Source organism: Ylistrum balloti, unplaced genomic scaffold (genome assembly GCF_031769215.1).
Source record: "Ylistrum balloti isolate Yb309-2 unplaced genomic scaffold, AGI_CSIRO_Ybal_v1 Utg370342, whole genome shotgun sequence".
Taxonomy (NCBI): Eukaryota; Metazoa; Mollusca; class Bivalvia; order Pectinida; family Pectinidae; genus Ylistrum; species Ylistrum balloti.
Window position 1 is genome coordinate 617,737 of NW_026782246.1, and position 20,451 is coordinate 638,187.

Consider the following 20,451-nt stretch of genomic DNA (forward strand, 5'->3'; position numbering starts at 1 on the left):
TTTCCAGTCAAACACACAACATATGGTTTCGAGGGAAGCGGGTACATGACAATTATAGGGATTTTTTAACGGTCGTCCTAGTGATTTCATTTAGAAAGATTCTGTGTGCGATATAAAGCTGGACGTGTTTGATACACCTGGATATCACGTGGTTGCATACTGTGTTATCATTTGAGAATGTGACACTACTTACTTGGACTGACCAAAATGTAGGGAGCGTTTTGACTTTTTGGTCATTTATCGTTGTACTTTTTGCAAGCAGGCGAGGGGTGAGGAGGGTTTGGGGATATAAATATATTTTACCCTAGTTTTATCGAAATTGAGTGTGGAAAATGACCATATGTTGTTTTATCTTTATTGTTTTTTTCTCAAGAAAAATTTAATCATCTTTCTCAATTGTTATATAAATTTACTCCTTGTCCCCTTGTTGCGCTCTTTTGATTTTGGCACTGATGAAAATGTATCCATAGTTGGTCATTAAGGATTTTGACATTGAAAATAGTTATAGGCCTGTGAAGAACTGGATGGATCTTTTTTTTAAAATTTTATATACAGGTTTACCTTAGTTTTCAGTTGTGTCCTTATGATTTTGGGTTTAAACTTGCTGACGGGTCTCTATCTTAGTTTTTGACAATGATATCACGTCACAGGTATTTCTTGACAAGTAGTGAATGGATTGTTCTCAAATTTCACCTTTAAGTGATGATTTGGAACTGGTCAGATAAGCAGAGTGTTATGTCGCCCTTCCTTTTTGAAGGTCTGAATTGATCTTTCTGAAGTTCTGGATGTAGGTTCTCGTTTTTCCCGGGTTTGCTCTTTTGATTTTCGGGCTGACCAGAAAAACAAGATCGCCGATAAGCAACCATCTTTTTTGACAACTAAACTTAATTATTGCTTCTTCATAAATATCCAAGTTTACACAATCGATCTTGCAAAAAAGAAAAACAAAACAAAAAAACAAAAACAAAACAAAAAAACAAAAAAACGACTCACTGGTTGTGTTATAAGAACTTCTATTCTATTGACATCACCAACCTGAAGAACATAAGCAACCCTTTAACTTGTGCGGGTGTATGTAACAATCACCAGACGGCTCTGACCGGAAGTAACTAGTAGACATGTTTATTTATGCAAATGTACAAAATGTAACATAATATTGGTTTGAAAAATAACAAATTGACATTATCCGTAAAGTGTCTTTTTATTAAATTGATTCAACATGTTTATAAAGAGAACGGCAACATGAGAAATCAACATTCTAGATAAACGATGTCCTAGAATCTAACATCATCTTATAACGGTTATATACAAAGATATCGGAAGTCAGTACTCTAACTGGCAATTAATGGCCTAGATTACACATGTATGTACCACATGTAACCAATAACAGATCCATCAAGTACCAAAAATATCCAATTAAAAAAGACGGAAACTTCAAAAAATGTCATAGGACTGTGTTGTATATATACATTCTTAAGGTCTTTGTACGTTTACTGCGGTCTAAATTCTATGTTTGTCCTAAACGATGATGACGATGATGGTGGAGAAGAAGGAGAACAGGGGAGAAGAGAAAAGGAGGGAGGAGGAGAGATGAAGGAGGTGGAGGATGAGAAAGATAGAATGAGGAGGAGGAATGGAGATGAAGGAGGAGGAGGCGGAGAAAGAGAGGAGGAGAAAGACAGAATGAGGAGGAGGAGGACCGAATGAGGAGGAGGAGTAGAGATGAAGGAGGAGGAGAAAGACAGAATGAGGAAGAGGAGGCGGAGGAGGAGAAAAACAATGAGGAGGAGGAATGGAGATGAAGGAGGATGAGAAAGATAGAATGAGGAAGAAGACAGAATGAGGAGGAGAAGTAGAGATGAAGGAGGATGAGAAGGAATGAGGAGGAGGAGGAGGAAGAGGAAGAGGAGAGGAGGAGGAGGAGAGGAGGAGGAGAGGAGGAGGAGAAGGAGGAGGAGGAGAAAGACAGAATGAGGAGGAGGACTGAATGAGGAGGAGGTGTAGAGATGAAGGAGGAGGAGAAAGACAGAATGAGGAGGAGGAGTAGAGATGAAGGAGGAGGAGGAGAAAGACAGAATGAGAAGAAGGATGAAGGAGGCGGAGAGATGAAGGAGGAGGAGAGATGAAGCTGGTGGTAGTGAGGAGGAGAGGAGGAAGAGGAGGAGGGTTACACTTCTAGGGCGCATTATAATATTCGTAAATTAATTGAAATATTTGTTATGTTTTTTAGGACAATTCTCTGTGATCTCCATTCAAAACGCGTACATTGAAAAGGATATCTATAACAGTGATGTGTTGTTTAATTTCAGCAGCGATTATATACAACAAATAACATTTCATAGCAATATGTTTAGGCTAGCCATTTTTAAAATGTTTTTTACACAATCAACATTTTCGTCTACAAATATTAAAAAAACTAGTTACGATGCATTCATTTAGATTTCAGGTACTAATATTATGCGATGTTCTTTTTGTCGTAGATTTTCAATAAAATATTGCCAGGTAAAACAACATGGTAACAGTGCATTTCATAGCAATATGTTTAGGCTAGCCATTTTTAAAATGTTTTTTACACAATCAACATTTTCGTCTACAAATATTAAAAAAACTAGTTACGATGCATTCATTTAGATTTCAGGTACTAATTTTATGCGATGTTCTTTTTGTCGTAGATTTTCAATAAAATATTGCCAGGTAAAACAACATGGTAACAGTGCTTGATGCTTGATACCTACGGGTACATTTCATGGATGTTTATTTCTCTGTATTGACACAGATGTATAATGAAGTATATATAACATTCATTAATGTGAACATAATATGTTATTTTCAATTTTCAAACCTTAAAGAAATTCCCTTCAAAATGAAAAATAAAAACAAAAGCTCTGAATGTTATAATGCACCTGGCCAGATTTTAATATGTGGAGCTTCGTGCACGACGCGCTTTTATTGAAAGAAGCCTAACCCCTTCTCCCCTACGAAAAAAAATCCTCAAGATTTGACTAAATAGCTATGATATACATTTTTAATTTAAATGAATGTGAAGGAATGAGGAAGCAGACATATTTGAACGAATGAAGGTTTCTACCTCACTGAGATCCAGACATTAACATCGATAAACAAATATGGTACTTCATTTAAATGGTAAAATCATACATATTAACCCTAAATCCGACAAACTTCTACAGAACACAGAAATAATAGTTTATAGAACTGAATCCCCAGCCCTGTCCGGGTGAATCACAAAAATCAACATTTGTAGTATATCGTTACCACATTTTTGTCTTCCGTCTTGGAATTGGACTTGTATAATTCAGTCATATAGATCACTCAATGAGACACCGGTATCAAAACATAACTTTAAGAAGTCATTGCGATATTCAGATGTCAATGCATGATTTAGAATAATACTCAGTAGATTCACTTTACGATATTTGCAAAAGAAAATCGAAAGCTTCCAGAACGTTCACTACATCCAAAGTTCACTCGCAATTACATAACGTCATTAAATAATGACATATTTTTTTAATTAACATATCCATGTATTCATTCAAGAATAAAAAAAAACATTAAAATTATGCAAGCACTTGTCATTTAAATGAATTTTCACACATTATTCCTGAGGCACTACAGTTTGAGGCCCTACTCAATGGCACACAGTCTCGTAAGAGTTATCTCCCTTACTTCAGTAAGCGGTAAATCACTCTTAATCTGGTCTTCATTTGACACAGCATAAACAACAAAAGAGTTTCGCGTTTTCAATCCAAGCTCACAAAGCTACATAGATTCAAAACCTTGTCATTTCTTTCCAAGGCATCATGCCGAACCTGAGATTAGCTGAATGCAGCAAGTAGGACGAAATATCATCCAAAATGGTGTCCGAATATTCTGATCCGAAAAAAAAGCCACCGACCAGAAATATAACACGGCTGTCATAATCTGCGATAATGCACATCCCGAGTTTTCTGCATTTCTCTTACAGCGTTTGCTTGTTATGGTCAAGCAAACGCTTATTTCTTTGAGTACGTGTTTCGGATTTCCACATGTCAAAACAGGTGAACATAGTAATGTTTGTTGCGCATCTGTCGATAACGCAAAAACCGATTCATAGTAAACACTGTACATGTGTATCCCCGTTTTATTGTTACTCTGGACGTGTTAAGGATTAAGGCACAACAACTTGTCTCTTAATTCCTGCTTAAATTTCACATTAAATCCGTAAATGTTCATCAAACATGAGCAGATTCATAATGGTCATATACTTCATTGTCCATCAGAACAAGACTGCAATCAGAATCAGAGAGATCTTTTGACACTGTTCGTCCGTCCATATGAGCATATGGACCCTCAAATGATATCGGACGGTTGGACGACCGTCCAGGTTTAGGAGATATGGAATGATGTTTTTTGTCCGATTTTTTGCCCTTAAGTAATTGGTCATGATCGCTGGACAGAGGTCCGGGAGAAGCAGCGTACTTATCGTAAATTTCGTAGTAAACATCACCCTCTTCATTAAGTTCTGAGTAAACATTTTCCACTGAAGATTTTCGCTCTCCATTAAGACCAAACCTAAATACATGACGCCCCGGAACAGGACTGATATTGTCGTCGACTTCGGCGTAAGCTGGGGAACGTGTGGAGTCCTGACTTGAGTTGTACGGGATCTCGTCTGCTACTCTGCTATAACCGTCTTGAAGACTCGCCCGCATTGCCGAATGTCCGTTCTGTTTTGCTGGCTTTGTTTCTTTATCGATAGGCGGAAGTGGTCTGTTTGCAGAAGCGTTGCTAACCGTCGGACGAGCCGGAAGTCGATTAACTTGAATTGACCCGGCAGCTTTTAAAGTCCGCTGACGTCTGTGAAAAACAATTACGTTAGAAAACTTTTAATATAAGCTTACTTCCAGAAACAGCAACATACATTAAGCATCCGTAATAAACCAATGTTTTTTAACCTTTTTTCAAATGAAGCTTCTTTTTTTTAAAGATTTTACGTCCTTCAAACAGCTAGGCTTAATCTTATAGTTACAGTTTTACTATATTTCTCCGTTCCTTGAGTGCTGGCTTTCAAATAGTTTGTTAATTTACGATATATTATTGTTCTTAATTACAGCTGTGAATGTATTGATGGACGGATTTGTCATCAGTACATTGTATAAATTTCAATTCATATTTGACAAAATTTCGGTATAAACAAATCCGTCGTAATTTACCAACCTGATACAAACAACAGTGACGATGACAAGACCGGTCAGGCTAATAGCGGCCACGGCTACAGCGATGTAGAAAACTGCAACAGGCGTTAAACCACGTGTTTATCAATTCAATATTTTACATTGATAAACCTCAAAAACAACGTTCAACATACTTAATTTTTCCTATCTGTATTTTTTTGTGTGTGTGTGAGGTGGGGGGAGGGGGTTTCTTGCATTATTTTTTATAATTCATTTCTTCTGTCTTGTTTCCTATTCGCTGGGAGTAAGTTTCAGATCAAGAACTTAAAAAAGGAACCTTTCAGATGTTTATACAGAATAGAACATAAATTCACAAATATTGGAAAATAAAATCCAACTGTGTTGTATATGATTTATCCATTACTATCTCCTTGATATCTGAATTGGTTATGATACATAATATCACGCGTACCTGTTCTTTCCGTCATGTCGGCTTGAATTATCTCCCTTTTCTCCAGAATGGTGATATTTGATGTAATAATTTCTACTGGAACTACTACAAAACACAAACAAATTATATTACAGTTATTCTAAATGTCTAGAAGTATTTAGCCGTTGTAGTAATAACCGACTTCTAAATGGACAGGCAAAACCCAAAAGCGTCTACATGTTCCATTAATATCGCAAATCAAGCTAAATCATTATGATTATCGTAAACATCACCCTCTTCATTTAATACTGAGTAAACATTTTCTACTGAAGAAAAAAACAATATACAAATGATACACATTCCAAACAAGATATCTCCTATCTAATTCTAGTACTTCATGATGGTGAAACAAATAACAAATATTGAAATATACTAGTTTACACCGGGGAATTATGTTAATTTATATGAATGTGATGTGTTTTTCAGTGTTTTAACTTTTTTCTATATTAACTGGACACGGAGAATTCACCACATTTTCAATATTTTATATAAAACAAGGATAATTCCAATAGACATGGAATTAATCTTAATTAAGGATACGGGACAAATGTCCAGTCCGTTAAAACATTTCATGATCCATGAGCACATTGATTTGGGAAATTGCTATAGAAAGTAAGCATCGATATATTTTGGATGTAATCTCCTCATACACCGGAAATAGTTACCCTCACACTAACCTACCGCGCTAACAGTGCAGTGACGTTACAATCTCAATACATATAGCGTTACGTACTTAAATCGGAGGAGTCCGGTTGTATAAGTGCATCTTCAGATAGCCCCTGGAGACTACTGACCACCGACATGTGTTTGTCGTAGGTTCCCTCCGGACAAGTAGTGGACAGCTGCCGAAGGTCAAGGTCAACACTGTCTCCAAAATTTATTACTAAATGTGAATGGAAAAAAAACTGTTTGTCACAATCATGGATTAAGGAATTTTGAATGTCAAATATTAAGACAAAATAAACTGGACCTAGGATTTGTATTCCATAATGCGTTATTGAGTTACGCGCCGAAAGAAGATCTAAGTAAGGGAGACAACTACAATCAAGTCACATATCTGAAACTTAAAACAAGATAAAACAGGGCTTGCACGCGTGGCCCAGTTCCTTTTATTTGAAATGTATGTAAATCATTCATCTTCGTGGAAACTTGCTAACAATGCAATATTTTTTTATCAGAGTGCATACGAATTCGGTTACATTTTTTGTGTAAATATATATCAACATAAATTTAATATCAAATTATTGCAATGAAATTAAACATGAATGGCCGTTTATATTTGTTTATAACGCAACATATCGTTCAATTAATCAATGCATGAAAATCCACATACAAAATCTGAATGAAGGTTTTCGAAATCTATAGATCATTGATATCTGTGAAATGAAAGAATATATCTATCCCTATTATGTAAAAAAAAAGTGTTCATTTGTAGCGTGTCACATTTCAGATGTAGAAACTATCACTAATTATCTGGTGTTAAAATCAACTTGATACGATTTTAAAACATTTAAATTAAATTACAGTTTGTTGATCAAGTAAATGATGATTCGGGACGTTCACAGGGGGGCATCGTACATATATATATTCTACCACACGCACACGTAATGAAAGTAGTGATATATTTTTCTATCGAGTGCATACTTCAGAAAAGTAGTGAAACATTATTTGCTATTATGTGTGCGCGGAATAGATATTACGTGCGCACGTAACAGGAAATCATATACACACTACTTTTATCACTTTCGATATTACGTCCGCACGTAGTGGGAAAATATCCCCTATGCGCCCTCTGTACCTCCGTAGAATCTCGACAGATAGAAATTGATAAAGTTTTGCAATAACCAAAACATAATAAATATGAGGATATCTTTAATGGGATCTGAAGATATTGATAAGTGATTTTCTTTTTACCTTTGTACGACAACCAGAACCTAACTTTGGAATGTTGAATATCGCTGGGAACGAGGTTGACGGTTACGTCACCACACGCGACCATAGGTTCGAGGTTGTCAGCGTGACAGATGGTGTTTGATGGTACTGTATGGTTGACACAATCGCGTGAAGTTGAAAGTTGGATACCAGCCTCGCAGTGAGATTGAGTCTGGCCTGTTTTCTCAAGGTCATGGACGGTTATTGTGACGTAAGAGTCATTTGGGACGAGGATCCGCCATTGGCAACGATCAATCGTTGTAGAAGGGTAGGATGGACTCTGGATAAAACCATCTAGTGACGTCAGTTCCTGTAATATTCCTGTACACGTGCGCTCCATGGAAAACTCTGCAAATATTTAATAAATTGTGAACAACTTTATTGTTTTATCTGAGCTAGAAACGGTTTTCAACATTTCACGGAACAATTACATGACATCGACATATAACGTTACGTTTCATTGAGATTTTTTAAAAATTAGATATAAATGCTCAGAACTCCGTCTTCATGATACATAAAATATAGAAAAAATGTGTCCAAACAGAAATCCTGGATGGTGTATTGTAATATTAATAAATAACAAAGGTTTTGTAACAAAACATCTTAACTCTGAAAGGATATTCGTCGGATGTGGAATCGCTTTACACACTAATTGTCTGTAAAAATATATGCTTTGTAATGTTAATCCATCAAAGCAAATCAAATGTTCTGTTTCTGGAAGCATAGTTCGCGAATCGTTCAGATTGTGTCCATTAGCCTGATAACTCCGTACTCGCACGAGAGCCTAATCACCGTAGGGGTTGTCTTTGATGTTTTTCTCCGCTGAATCCTTACACATTCGATACTGATTTGTACGTTTAGAGATAGATAAATGATAAGGGGAACAGCCAGGTTCAGCGGACAGCACTATATCAAAGCTGTTACAATGAAGCAGAACTGACAGCATCTACATATTTGTTTTGCCAATGTACATGTTACACGTTTTTTGATGAAATAACAATTGAGATATAATTGAATTTTTTTTATGTAATTGGAAATTTAAAAACAATGAATAAAACATAAAATTAATTAATAAATAAGAAATTGAAAAAAAAATCCATGAATGTCATTCAGTTATAGAGGATTTTTTCCATTTAGCCTAAAATAATTCTAGATTTCTCTCAAAAATGTTTTTACATCATTTTCTGGTGCTACTTTTTCTTACCGCTTATACACAAGTAAGAAACCTTCAGACTCCTTTTATTACAAATCACAGACGTGTCACATGACGATTTTCCCATACACATGCGTCTCAAGTTCTGGAAAGCTCTGACGTCATCATTTCCTGTGCTCGAATCTGTGACGTTTGTTATGAGTATCTGAGAACTGTCGCATCGCAACATCTTACTTCCGCCGTAACATACGGTAACCCCGCAACCTGAGCCTTGTTCTGAAATGAAAATGTAAATGAAAATAACAAATATCGGACAAAAAAATCCCAAGTCATCAAACAAACGAAATATGTCAATACAAATGCAAAGCCACAGGCATGGTGATAAATTTTCAAATATAGCAAACATAGATAACTTTAACAACAAAAAACCTGTTAATCGGAATTCTAATAAGCGGAGACGGGGGGAAATCTATTCGGTATACTCAGTATGACTTTCAAATTGTTTGTCCTTCTTTTTTAATCTCGCTATTCAATTTTGAATTTTGTAAGAAAATCGTGCAATGAAAGCGGTTGATATGCCAAATTGTTCTTGAGAATTCAACTGCCTATGAAATACTCGAAAATTTCAACATATTGCGGCTGGCATTGTTTCAGGTTTTTAACCAAGGACGTTTCCGTAATAAAAAGTTTAATGGCAAAAAACGCGTGCAGTGCTATTGTACATTCAATTACTGATTCAGGGATAAATATGTCTTAGGTACACAGAGACCGTGTTAATGCTTCAGAATAACAAAATAGGAAACGTACGTGTAATTGCTATCCGGAATAGCAACAAATACGCTACAAGACCAGAATTACATTGCTCATAGTTTGTGTATCTAGCGATATTGTTCTACTGAAGTATGTTCGTTTTTTGTTTCGGATTTAAATAAGAGATGACGATAATTTTAAGTCGTTATGCCAAACATCACTCAAAACACAGGTGTGAATAATTACCATTACCATCGTTCGTGCACATGGATAACAAGACCAGCAGGTGAAATAGCACATGCGGACACGTCATCTGTGTATTTAGTGGTGGCCAATATCAACAGAAGCATATATGCTTCAGATTAAGTGGATGTCTTCCACAATATGAACAACGTGTTCATCTCACTTAGTTGTCGAGTAAGAGAACATAAAAAACTTTTCGTTCTTAATTTAATACTTATTTCGTTGTTGTGAAGAATAGTTCAAAACTTAAATGAAATATTTGTGACATTTTTTTGCAGTAGATTATCATCATCACCGTCAAATATAATTATGACGTCACTATTGTAACGATCATCCTGAAAATTGGTCTCCCAAGAAACTGTGTTTTCAGATTTTTTAAATTGCCGAGGGTTAGCTGTGATTCTAGACTTACGTCCCAGATGTCTGTCAAACGCCAAGTTTAAATCCATTTGATGTGCGACACATTTCAATATAAATACATGTTCGGTACTTAACGTTCTTATAGAAATTATCACATATTTACAATTTACGACAAATGTTGGATAAGAGTACCTCTCCGTTTATATATCTGCATTGGTTTTGACCGAATTTGGTATTCCCTATTAGGTGTGTAGATCTCCATGCCCTAGGCTACCGAGAGTCGTAGAAGGACACAACAGATGTGTGGACAAGTTTAAGTTATAAAGGTACTAATCAGGATGATACTAGTATCAGAATTTTGTATCACAAGGTGTTAATCGACAAATTTTGATATTGTAATGTTTAGACAATGGAGATAAGAAAAAAAGGACGTCAGATGAACTAAACGTCTGTAAAAGGCATCACAATATAGCAACTATAGATAAAAACCGCATACAGTAAGGATAAGGATATTTAAAAAAAAATAATAACAGTTACACAGGAGCAGACAGGAACGGAATGTCGCTTTCTGTGTCCTGGATGTAATCACTTTAGCATGAGGAAATGGTTCATCTAACATATTTAATAGTAGATCCCACTTATAAGTAGAGTGTACAGATCTCTGAGGGGGAAAAAAATTACTTTTCAGTATGATATGTTTGTTGTTTAGAAATCATGCCACGCCCTCACAGATTGCGTTGTCAAGCCACAATAGCGACCATTGGTATAGAGCTGGGAGTGACTCGAGTTTAACCATAATATGTCTGTTCTCCGCAATATTTGCCTGAATAATCGACCACGTGATAGATTATCTGTGATTAGTTTCAACATGTGAATATTTTGGTCGATGATGCTCATAAAAGTACACAGTTTGTTTGTACGGAGGAAACGCATAGGATTTCTTTTCAGGTTTGTAGGTCAAAGGTCATATCACTTTGGTTTCTATACAATAGCTTCTGTTCCTATGGATCTACCATGACTATATTTGGTAAGCATTGCTTGTTTGAAGATGACACATTGGATTGCTTTCATGTTCGTAGGTCTAACTAATAGTATCTACACTGGCTTTCTTACAAATTTTTTTTCTTCATATGGACCGATCATGACCATATTTGGTACACATGACGCTAATGTGGAGCGGTTTTGTGAGGTGACTTTTCAGGCTGTTGGGTCAAAGGTCATGTCATCTACTACAATAGTTTTGGAACTATTTTCCAAAGAAAGAAGGTCTTTAAGGACATAAATGATGGACTGTTCAGTGAAAGGCCGAAAGGCCGTAACGGTGAACGTAAAGCCCGTTAAAAAAAATAAAAACAAAAAATACGTAAATAACATATGAATGATACAGCTATGGCTGTCAAAACAAACAAACAAGATAAAAATGTGCATACTTAATCAACGATAAGTGTATGGTAAGAGCTAACCTTGCTTTGGCGACGTATAACATTTGAGTTGTCTGACTTCGTGTGTCTGTACCATTCCACAAGTATTTCGTTAGGAGTTTTAAACTACAAGACAGTACAGATGCTTTGAAGTGCAAATGTAGACACCTCAGATTCAAGACAGATGGTACTTCTAATACTGAATTCTTGTTGTGGCAACATGTTTTGTCACTATTTCAAAGAGTAACTGCCCTTTGTTTTTTTCCAAATCTAAATTTTGTCCAAATATATCCCAGTTTCAAATTTTACTAGGCTTCCTCACCATAAAATGAAAATGTTCTTTCCTTCTGGACATTTTGTTCTATCAATGTTTGAGTTGGTATTGCACATTTTTCAGCATTTTAATCCTGTCCGGGCAATCCCACCATCAGATTTTAATCAACATCTTTGAAACTTGAAATGCTTAATTCAAGAATAATTTTTCTTTAATTTCATAGCATTTCAATATTACATAGAGAGTCTCTTTATCTCAATTTTCAGCCCATCTCTTAAAAACTCATGAGCATATAACACGATTTTGACTCAATATCCATATTCGAAATCGGTTTTGATACAATACTATAATGGAAAAAAATCATCCATGGTTATTTTCGGCCTTCTTTCAAATTACTTGTCTTCGCTGAGTGACAAATTCGTTCTCAAAGCATAATTACTTATATTTCTAAGTTTTAGCCTCTGTTTCATTCTTCTCTGACAAAAGGGCGAAATGACCTCATGTAGATTTATGTATTTATCTTTGACATGGATGTCCTAGAAGGAGGAAACAGCTGTATGTTGCAGTTAAATTCATTGTCTGTTTCTACTGTATCAAACGCTTGTATTAAAAGGTGCTTTTTAATGGTGTGTCTTTTGTACAATCTTCAAAATTACAGGCGATAGACACTGCCGGTAGATATTCAGTCCACGAGTTTTGCTGTAACCAACCTGAATGTCACATTTAAATTTTTAAATAAAAATTTCAGTGGCACGATTCAGAATATCTACATATACTTAACGATGTTCTAAAACTATATGATGTATGGAATTTACGATTTTTTTTATAATTATGGGGCTAATTCACCTCCTCATCTAGGCTTTTCTTTCGATCACTTTGGAGTTGCCTCCGTCGCCTCCAAGGCCCTCGTCACCACTGACGAATTCTAGAAGGACGAAACAACTTTATGATGCAGTTTAATTCCTTGTTTAACTCTACTGTATCAAACTCTAATAAATTTGTATTATAAGTTCCTTTTCAATTGTAGTCTTTGAAAGGATATTTGTTTTGTTTTTGGTTTTTTGGTTTTTGTTCCGTTTTGTTTTTTCTATATGATAAAATACTATTTGACGTATTAATTCTTACTTGTTCTCTTCTCGTGAAAATCCCAATTTAGTTATATTTGGTGGTAATTATGACGAGGGAGCGCAAAACAAACATGTGTTCGTTTACAAATCTACAGATACCGACACCATACAAATTGATATTTGCGTATAAAGGTAACCTTTAAAACCGCTAGCATGTCCCATTATATAATCACCACGTGTAAATTTGTGTCTAATGTTTACATATTCTCCCATTAAGCGATAAAATTTGCCTGATAAGTATTCAGATGAGTACATCAAACGATCTCCAGGATCAAAATTAATAGCATAGCATACAAGTAAATTCCATGAACATTTTGCAATGGAAATATTTCTAGATTTGCTGCTTTACAAAAAAAAGTCTATCTCTAAACATCAATTTTCAATCTATTTCATTTGCAGGTTCACGAGATACACCATTCACATTACAAAACACACCTGTTTTAAATTCCGTCGGTAATCAAGGATGGTTTCTAAAAAATGATATCCTAACTGCCTGATAGTAGAGGTTCCCGCCCTCCAAACATATGTTCCGGGGGTTTATGAGAGAGAATTTCGCGGCGAGGCTATTGGATCCCAACAGGTAACGGGTGAATTAGCCTAGAAACCTCGTTACATTTCAAGTACAGATATATTCCATTCCACTTGTAATCGGTACAGTGCAAACCCTCTTAGATTCCATTGTTAATAAGTCGTTATAAATTAACTAGAAATATAAGTTTAAACCGCTGTTTATACAGTTAATTCTTTTAATAAAAAATAATGTAGATTCTCGCAATAATTTAACAGATACCCCGTTCCACAGGTCATAGGATAGGGTACAATTGTGGTGAGGATGGAAGGGATAATGAATGCAACCGGTCCTTACACAATTTAGACTAAACCATCAGATATTTCAGCACATCTATCAAACCATTGCTTTGCTTCGGTATTAACTGTACACATCCAGACTTCCGTATGAATCAGTTATTTCGTAGCCGTGTTTTGATGAAGACTAGAATTTATGCTTGTAAAACCTCCTTGTGAGTATTCCGACTTCGTGATGCGTCCAAATTGACGTATAATGCGTGTCACACATGTCAGGATAGGCGTTTGTCAGCCGTGAGACAGCATTCAAAATCTTCCTTACAAGAACAAACCAAACATGAGGCGGTGTCAAGGGAGACATAAGCCATGGATGTTTACAAAGAAACATTTTTACACAAAAACTGGTCAAAAGCAAGATGCGACAGGATGTATAAATGTATGACGATGTCCGTCCGTATCCAATCGTACTCCAATCTTCTCCAACATTTTCTAACCGATCTTTTTTTAACCTGGTATGCTTATACAGGCTTCACACAGTTTTTCTGGATTTTTCTTGAATGGCAATTTGATTCGGCTGTATTTGGAAGAGTCATTGACCCTTTTTTTAATCTTTGTTTTTTTCATAATGCTAATCTTGTCCACATATCTTTTCCATATCTTTTCATTCGAACGTGGTACGCTTAACCACCATGACATGAATTTATGAACGGCAGGTTCGTTCGACTGTATTAGGAAGAGTTATTTTCGATTTTTCTTGTCCCGAGATCCCGAGATTTTTTTTCAAACTTTCGATGCATAATTACCATGATATTAAGGTGTGTTTTCCGACATAGCAGTTTGATTCAATGATTTTATAAATTGGTTTTTTCCTTTTCTCTTTTTTTAAATTTTGTATGGAGATCTTCATCCTCAGTTATTCTCCAGTTTCTCTTAACTTTTTTCGGATTTATAACTTTTACATGAAATAGTGTTTTCCTTACTGGCAATATGATTTTACAATTTTGGAAAGAGTTATTGCCCTTTTTTAACAATTGCATCTTGTCCAGATATTTCTTTCCACAGTTTTTAAGCAATTTCATAGAAACTTGCCGGACTTCAAAACCAAGAGATGACTTTGATTTCACTTGAATAACATTTTGATTCAACAATTTTTTTTTCAAATGTTATTGCCCTTTGTTCTTTTCGGCATTTAAATCTTGTGCAGATATTTCTTTCAGTTTTCCCGCCATCTTTTTAAACTCTGGGTATGCTTTAACTTATCACTGTTTCCCTCATGATATTGATCCTATTATCACCTTTTCATCATAAGAATTGTTCTCGATACAACAAATCTTGAATATTGGTTTGGCATGGGACGTTCTTTCGCCGCGCGGTACTATTGTTGAACATCTTTGAAGTGCGGTGATTTGGGTAGAAGCTAACCCTATCTGATGACCTAGTCTCGTTTCTATTAACTTTTCAAGGTTCATATATAAACTTTCGTTTTCAACTCTTTTCTTTATGTTTTGTCTTCAGATTCAAATTCCAGAGAAAGCAGAGAGTATTCCGAATAAATAGCACCGATGGAAATTTGTTTTTGAAACTTCTTAGTTCCTGGGAAGTTAATACAACTCTGTGTGATCAGAATTTAATTAAAATAAACACTTCTCTCTACAACGCCTTGCTGTCCAGCACTGAGCTATATATCGAATATCAATGTGTGACTTAACGAAAGCTAATACATGCTGGTTTGTAAGACCAGTCGGCGTCAGACAGTCAAGTCTTACTTCACATCGTCAGTAAATAATATATTGTATACCTATTTTTCTATGTAAGCTTGTTTGCCATCGACGTTCGCTGACACGACTCTCTGACCTTATGAAACAGTATCCCTTTCGAGTGTATGAAAATCTAGCAGACTTCTCGAGGGCTTCTGAAGGGTTGTTTTGGCTGTTGTGGAAACACATGGCAGTTACATTGGCCTAACGTATCAAACAAGTGTGATAATTTGATCAGATAAAATCAACACGATGCATACTTTGAAATATTATACCAGAGGCAAAACATTGATAAACATTACGGGGCGTGATTAACTTCAATAAAACTTTGGAAATGAGACCACAGCCCTGTGAAATTTGCTCCGCGGACTTGGTATTAATACACTAAATAGACAGTCTGTCTGAAGTTAAACTAATAGCGGCTTTAAAATAGGTCGTTCTCCTGGTCTTGGCAACGTGTAGGAACATTATCAGTATGTTTTATGTTACAAATAAAGGTTAATATGAGACGCAAGATAATTCATATCCACGTCCAAAATTAGCGCTAAGCGGTCCTCGTGTTATCTACATTGATGCAACCTTTCAAAAATTATCAGTCGGCTATATGTTTCTTTCGGGACTAAAAATAAATGAAGGCAATAAATATTTATACAACAGCTACATTAAACGAACGTTTTAAATATAACAGTCACAAATAAGAATCACTTTAAATAACAAATTATTTGGTATAAATTGTGTCAAGTATAATTTACCACTACACTTTATCGTTAAAATCTACTTTGCTCTTGTTTCATTTTATATTTTTACATATTGATAATTTACTGATATCAATATATTCCTGTTTGTAGCAAGACAGGGTTGCAAATTTCAGATTTACATTTGTTAAAATCTACTTTCCTCTTGCATATTTTTTACTGATATTGTTTTTTTCTGATATCAATTTATTCTTTTTTGTAGCAAGACAGGGTTATAAGTTCCATGCTTACGTTCTTCATGATTCCGAGTCAGGCAAACGGGACAAAATGTTGATTTTTGAGTCAAAAGATATTTTTTCATATATGAATGATCTGGGGTATTCGTTCTTTAGTTTTCGATGGAGCGTCAACTTACTATGGTCATGTGTTTAACTGACAAGCTAGTTAAGAGAAGTTTTTTTACCAGCAATATTTTTTTTATTCTTAATCTGAAGATAAACATGTATCTATTTTCGTGTTTCTTTCATGCATAATCAAAAGAAATGGCGCCCTTTCCGAATGTTGAACTTGAAATAAAAGAGAAATATAAAAACCCAATGAAATTGTTGGTTTATACCACCCAGATTTAATCCTGTACTTCCACAAGGCAACGTTGATTCTAATTCCTTTCTCTTTGTTGATGTGGGGAACGTTTTATGATAGGGGAGCTCTGGTTCTGAAGGTTAAAACAAAAAGAGTTGAATAAAACAGAAATCTTTGATTGTATCGCAGCATTCTTTTAGTACTGGGAAACAGTTTATCACGAACATATGTGAGCACTTGGGGTTTTCTTCAATGAACCAGTTCTTTCTTTTTTTGCCCCTTTGCGCAAACATGGTGTAACACAATCGTTGGCAATGAAATATTCAGCAGTTATGAAGTTCAAATATGTAGATCAGTAGATAAGCATCTAACATGCTTAGATAACAAAGAAATGTATATGTGTTCAAGTGTAAAGAAAACCAGCACAACGTATACAGCTGATACAAGTGGGTCATTTTGTTTTCCATTTTAACCATTGTCGTAACATATACTCTTTCATACTAGCGCAATCTATAGTGCATATCTGTGTATTCAATTAAAATTTTTACGATAAACTGGTTATTATTTCGGTTGTGGAATAAAACACCATTAGGAGGTTTCGTCGTCCATCACTATCATATTTTGAATATGTGTAATTTTTTTAGGGCGCAGAACTTTAAATAAACTATAACGTTTGACGTGTACATTTTGGTATAAATGTTAAATTTAACTATTAATTGTGAAAGTATGAAACGTCTCTATTATTCTAATGACTAATTCTAGAGAGAAAAAATGTCTTTGTTTATTCATTACGTGTCATTTCGTCAATCTGAAATTTGCTAATTTGGTCCATAAGAAAGTCTTGAATCAAAATAAACGATCTATTTGACTCCGTAAGTCCGTAGTACGTCCAGATGTCGGTCACAACGTCCGCATAGTATGTGAGAATTCTTTATCTATGTGATGTTTATGGATGTTGTAACGATGCTACTAAAAAGTTACCAACGAACTCTTTATTAAACAAATCAACAGAGAGGGAGAAAATAGTACATTAAAAAGAACCGCACGAGACTATTGTAACTGACCAATCATTAGGATCGTTCTATATTTAACCGTATTGTATAAGATATTGTTTTGTATGTGTTTGTTATCAAATTACTGTACTGATATTTGGTATTTACAGAAAATGATCTATAGCGAAGTTTCACGAGAATGATTTCCGTCTCTGCCTTATATAGTCAAGAGCATGACTAAGAATGTAACGTCTGGTTTTTGTTTTTGTTTTGTTTTGCTTTGTTTTTTTGTTTAATTTTTTTTAAGTAACTTTGTTACAACGTTTATACAACAATTATGAAACGTTGTCAAAACTTTGCACTCAAACATTGTGAAATCATTTCATGAAAATAATCAAACTTTCAAAAACAATATTTCTAAAACCTTTACATAAAGTAGCTTTTTCAAGACGTGTGTCCATTTGGATTAAACCAATACACGTAGTATTTAAATCACGCAATAATTTAACGTCCCTGTTTTTTTCATATTTTCAAGTCAGAGGTTGTAGGTTCTTTAAACAACAAAATGTCAAGTATAGAACACGATATCCATCTATAATGGGGCTACTGGGTTGAACACGGTATCATGCCAATCCACCGAGCAACATTATGCTGACAACAAGCTAAACGGCTCTTGTCAACAGTTTCAATTCGAACTCCAGACAGCAGAGAGAGCACCACTTTTCTGGATGTTTTTTTTTTCTTGTTTTTTTCCTGCGAACGCAGCCCATAACATTTCTCGTCTGGCTGTATGCCAGATTCTAGGAACAAATGCAAGGAATTGTCAAGTAAATCGGTGAAAACAAAATAATGAAAACTAAAGGTATAATGATAAATATTGTAATTACCTTTATTTCCTGCGGGAGAGAGCACGGACGCAGGAGTTTGTTTTTCATTAACCCCAGACACGTAAGCTTGTCGCAACACATCTGCGTTGTTTAATTTCGAAGTTTTCGTTTGAAATATGTGTATGCGTTATTTATGTCGTGTATATTACGTAATGATGTCAATGAGACACTAAACGTATCTATCATCTGAGATAGTAACACCCTGTAGGATAAGCTAACATTCACAAAAATAAGTGTAATGTGTCGGTAGTATATTATACTTAATTAAGTAATCATCATATTCGTTAACAAATCACTATTATATATAAAACGTGCCAAAATAATGTTAAGATCAAAGGAACCAGTAGGACTTCCTGCAGCGCTAGAGCCTAAAACCTTAATATATATATTCACAAAAAAGATATTTCACTGCCAGCAGAAACTAACATGATTACGCCGATATCATTGCATATTAATGTTGTTTCGTGAAAAAAAATATGGTTTGCCCGGTACAAGTCCAAACATTTAATGGAAGGTTGTGATATATAGCGAGTGACAACGGAGACTAAACTTTGTTTTTCTGTTAGCTTTATAATCCATTTATTCTTTAAACGATTTCGATTTATTCTGCTTGTATGTATGTGCGCATGTCTTTTGGCAGATAACGGTATATTCAAACAGTTAGCATACCTACCTCACTGTGAAAATTTTGACAACTTTTTAAACAGGAATCGGATTTTTTCTGCTGGACAAGAAAAGTATAAATACAAAGATTTTAACATGTTGAATGATTTAGTAGGACAAAGAATGTGAACACTGCTTTTTAATTCATTTACAAGTATGTCGATAATTGATTACGTGCCATTACCTTTTGTTGTAAGGTGAGCTTCAGTTGTAGCTATTTATAGACATTGGTTTGCCTGTCATGCAATACCCAAAGTGAATTCGGGTATACAGAGTCCAACGTAAAGTACACAAGTATTTCCAGAGAGTAATGTTTCCAGGGACTGATTAAAGCAGTTTTCCTCGACTTTATAGATACATATATCTTTCTATGGAATAAATACAAAATTTTATTTTTGCCGGGAGGTACATTTTGAAATTAACGTTTATAGAAATGAACAGAGAGGCGAGCTTCCCCGTATTATAGAGAAGTGTGTTAGGGAATGTGCGAGAAGGACACATACTGCTTTCTAAATGTTATCAAATAACTGTGGATTTTCTATCCTAATAAATTCCACTAGATATGCTATCAATGAAATACAAGGCCTGCTGCTATTGCCCCATTTACGATTTATCTGTTTAAATTCAACTCCAAGAGATATCCGGGATTTCAAAGAATCTGTTGTAAGTGGAGGAAGGCACACCTTGGTTTCCTATTTACCATGCAAACTTCACGTAACAGCACAGAGCGATTTTGCACCTGCTGAATACAAACAGTTACGCCGGAGTGTTTGTTAATTATAAGTCTATATGTAAAAGATCCTTGTAAACAACATACGTATAGTTTAAACACGATTTTGCACTTCCTTTGTGCGTCATGACAATGATTAACGTGTGGGTGTTTGTATGATACCTGTCGGGTTTCTTATTCTTCTTTAACACTGATCTGCTTATGACTGATATTCAATAAGTCCTTATAATTTATGGGCTACACTTTCTTTCTTTATCATCATTTAACGAAATATGTATAATTACAAGTATTTATTTCCGATTATATTCATAAATTCTTCTTACAACTTCTTAATCATTGTCTATGTGTTGGAAACTGCTTCCCTATATAGATAGCTCTTTTGCAATAAACATCCCGGAGGTCGGATGGCGCAATGGTAAC

The 20,451-nt window shown here is 35.1% G+C and overlaps 1 protein-coding gene across 1 annotated transcript in view; it reads right to left on the minus strand.

The window, feature by feature from the left end:
* Positions 1–2,539: 2,539 nt before the first annotated feature.
* The window catches only part of LOC132553619 (uncharacterized), a 38,370-nt gene continuing 20,458 nt past the window's right edge, over positions 2,540–20,451 (minus strand). Inside the window, exons 2-7 of the mRNA XM_060217876.1 lie at positions 8,798–9,022; positions 7,576–7,941; positions 6,395–6,544; positions 5,644–5,727; positions 5,215–5,287; positions 2,540–4,854 (exon numbers count right to left, since the gene is read on the minus strand). Coding sequence (XP_060073859.1) covers positions 4,230–4,854; positions 5,215–5,287; positions 5,644–5,727; positions 6,395–6,544; positions 7,576–7,941; positions 8,798–9,022 — 1,523 coding nt within the window. The 3' untranslated portion in view covers positions 2,540–4,229. The remainder of the gene's footprint in view (positions 4,855–5,214; positions 5,288–5,643; positions 5,728–6,394; positions 6,545–7,575; positions 7,942–8,797; positions 9,023–20,451) is intronic.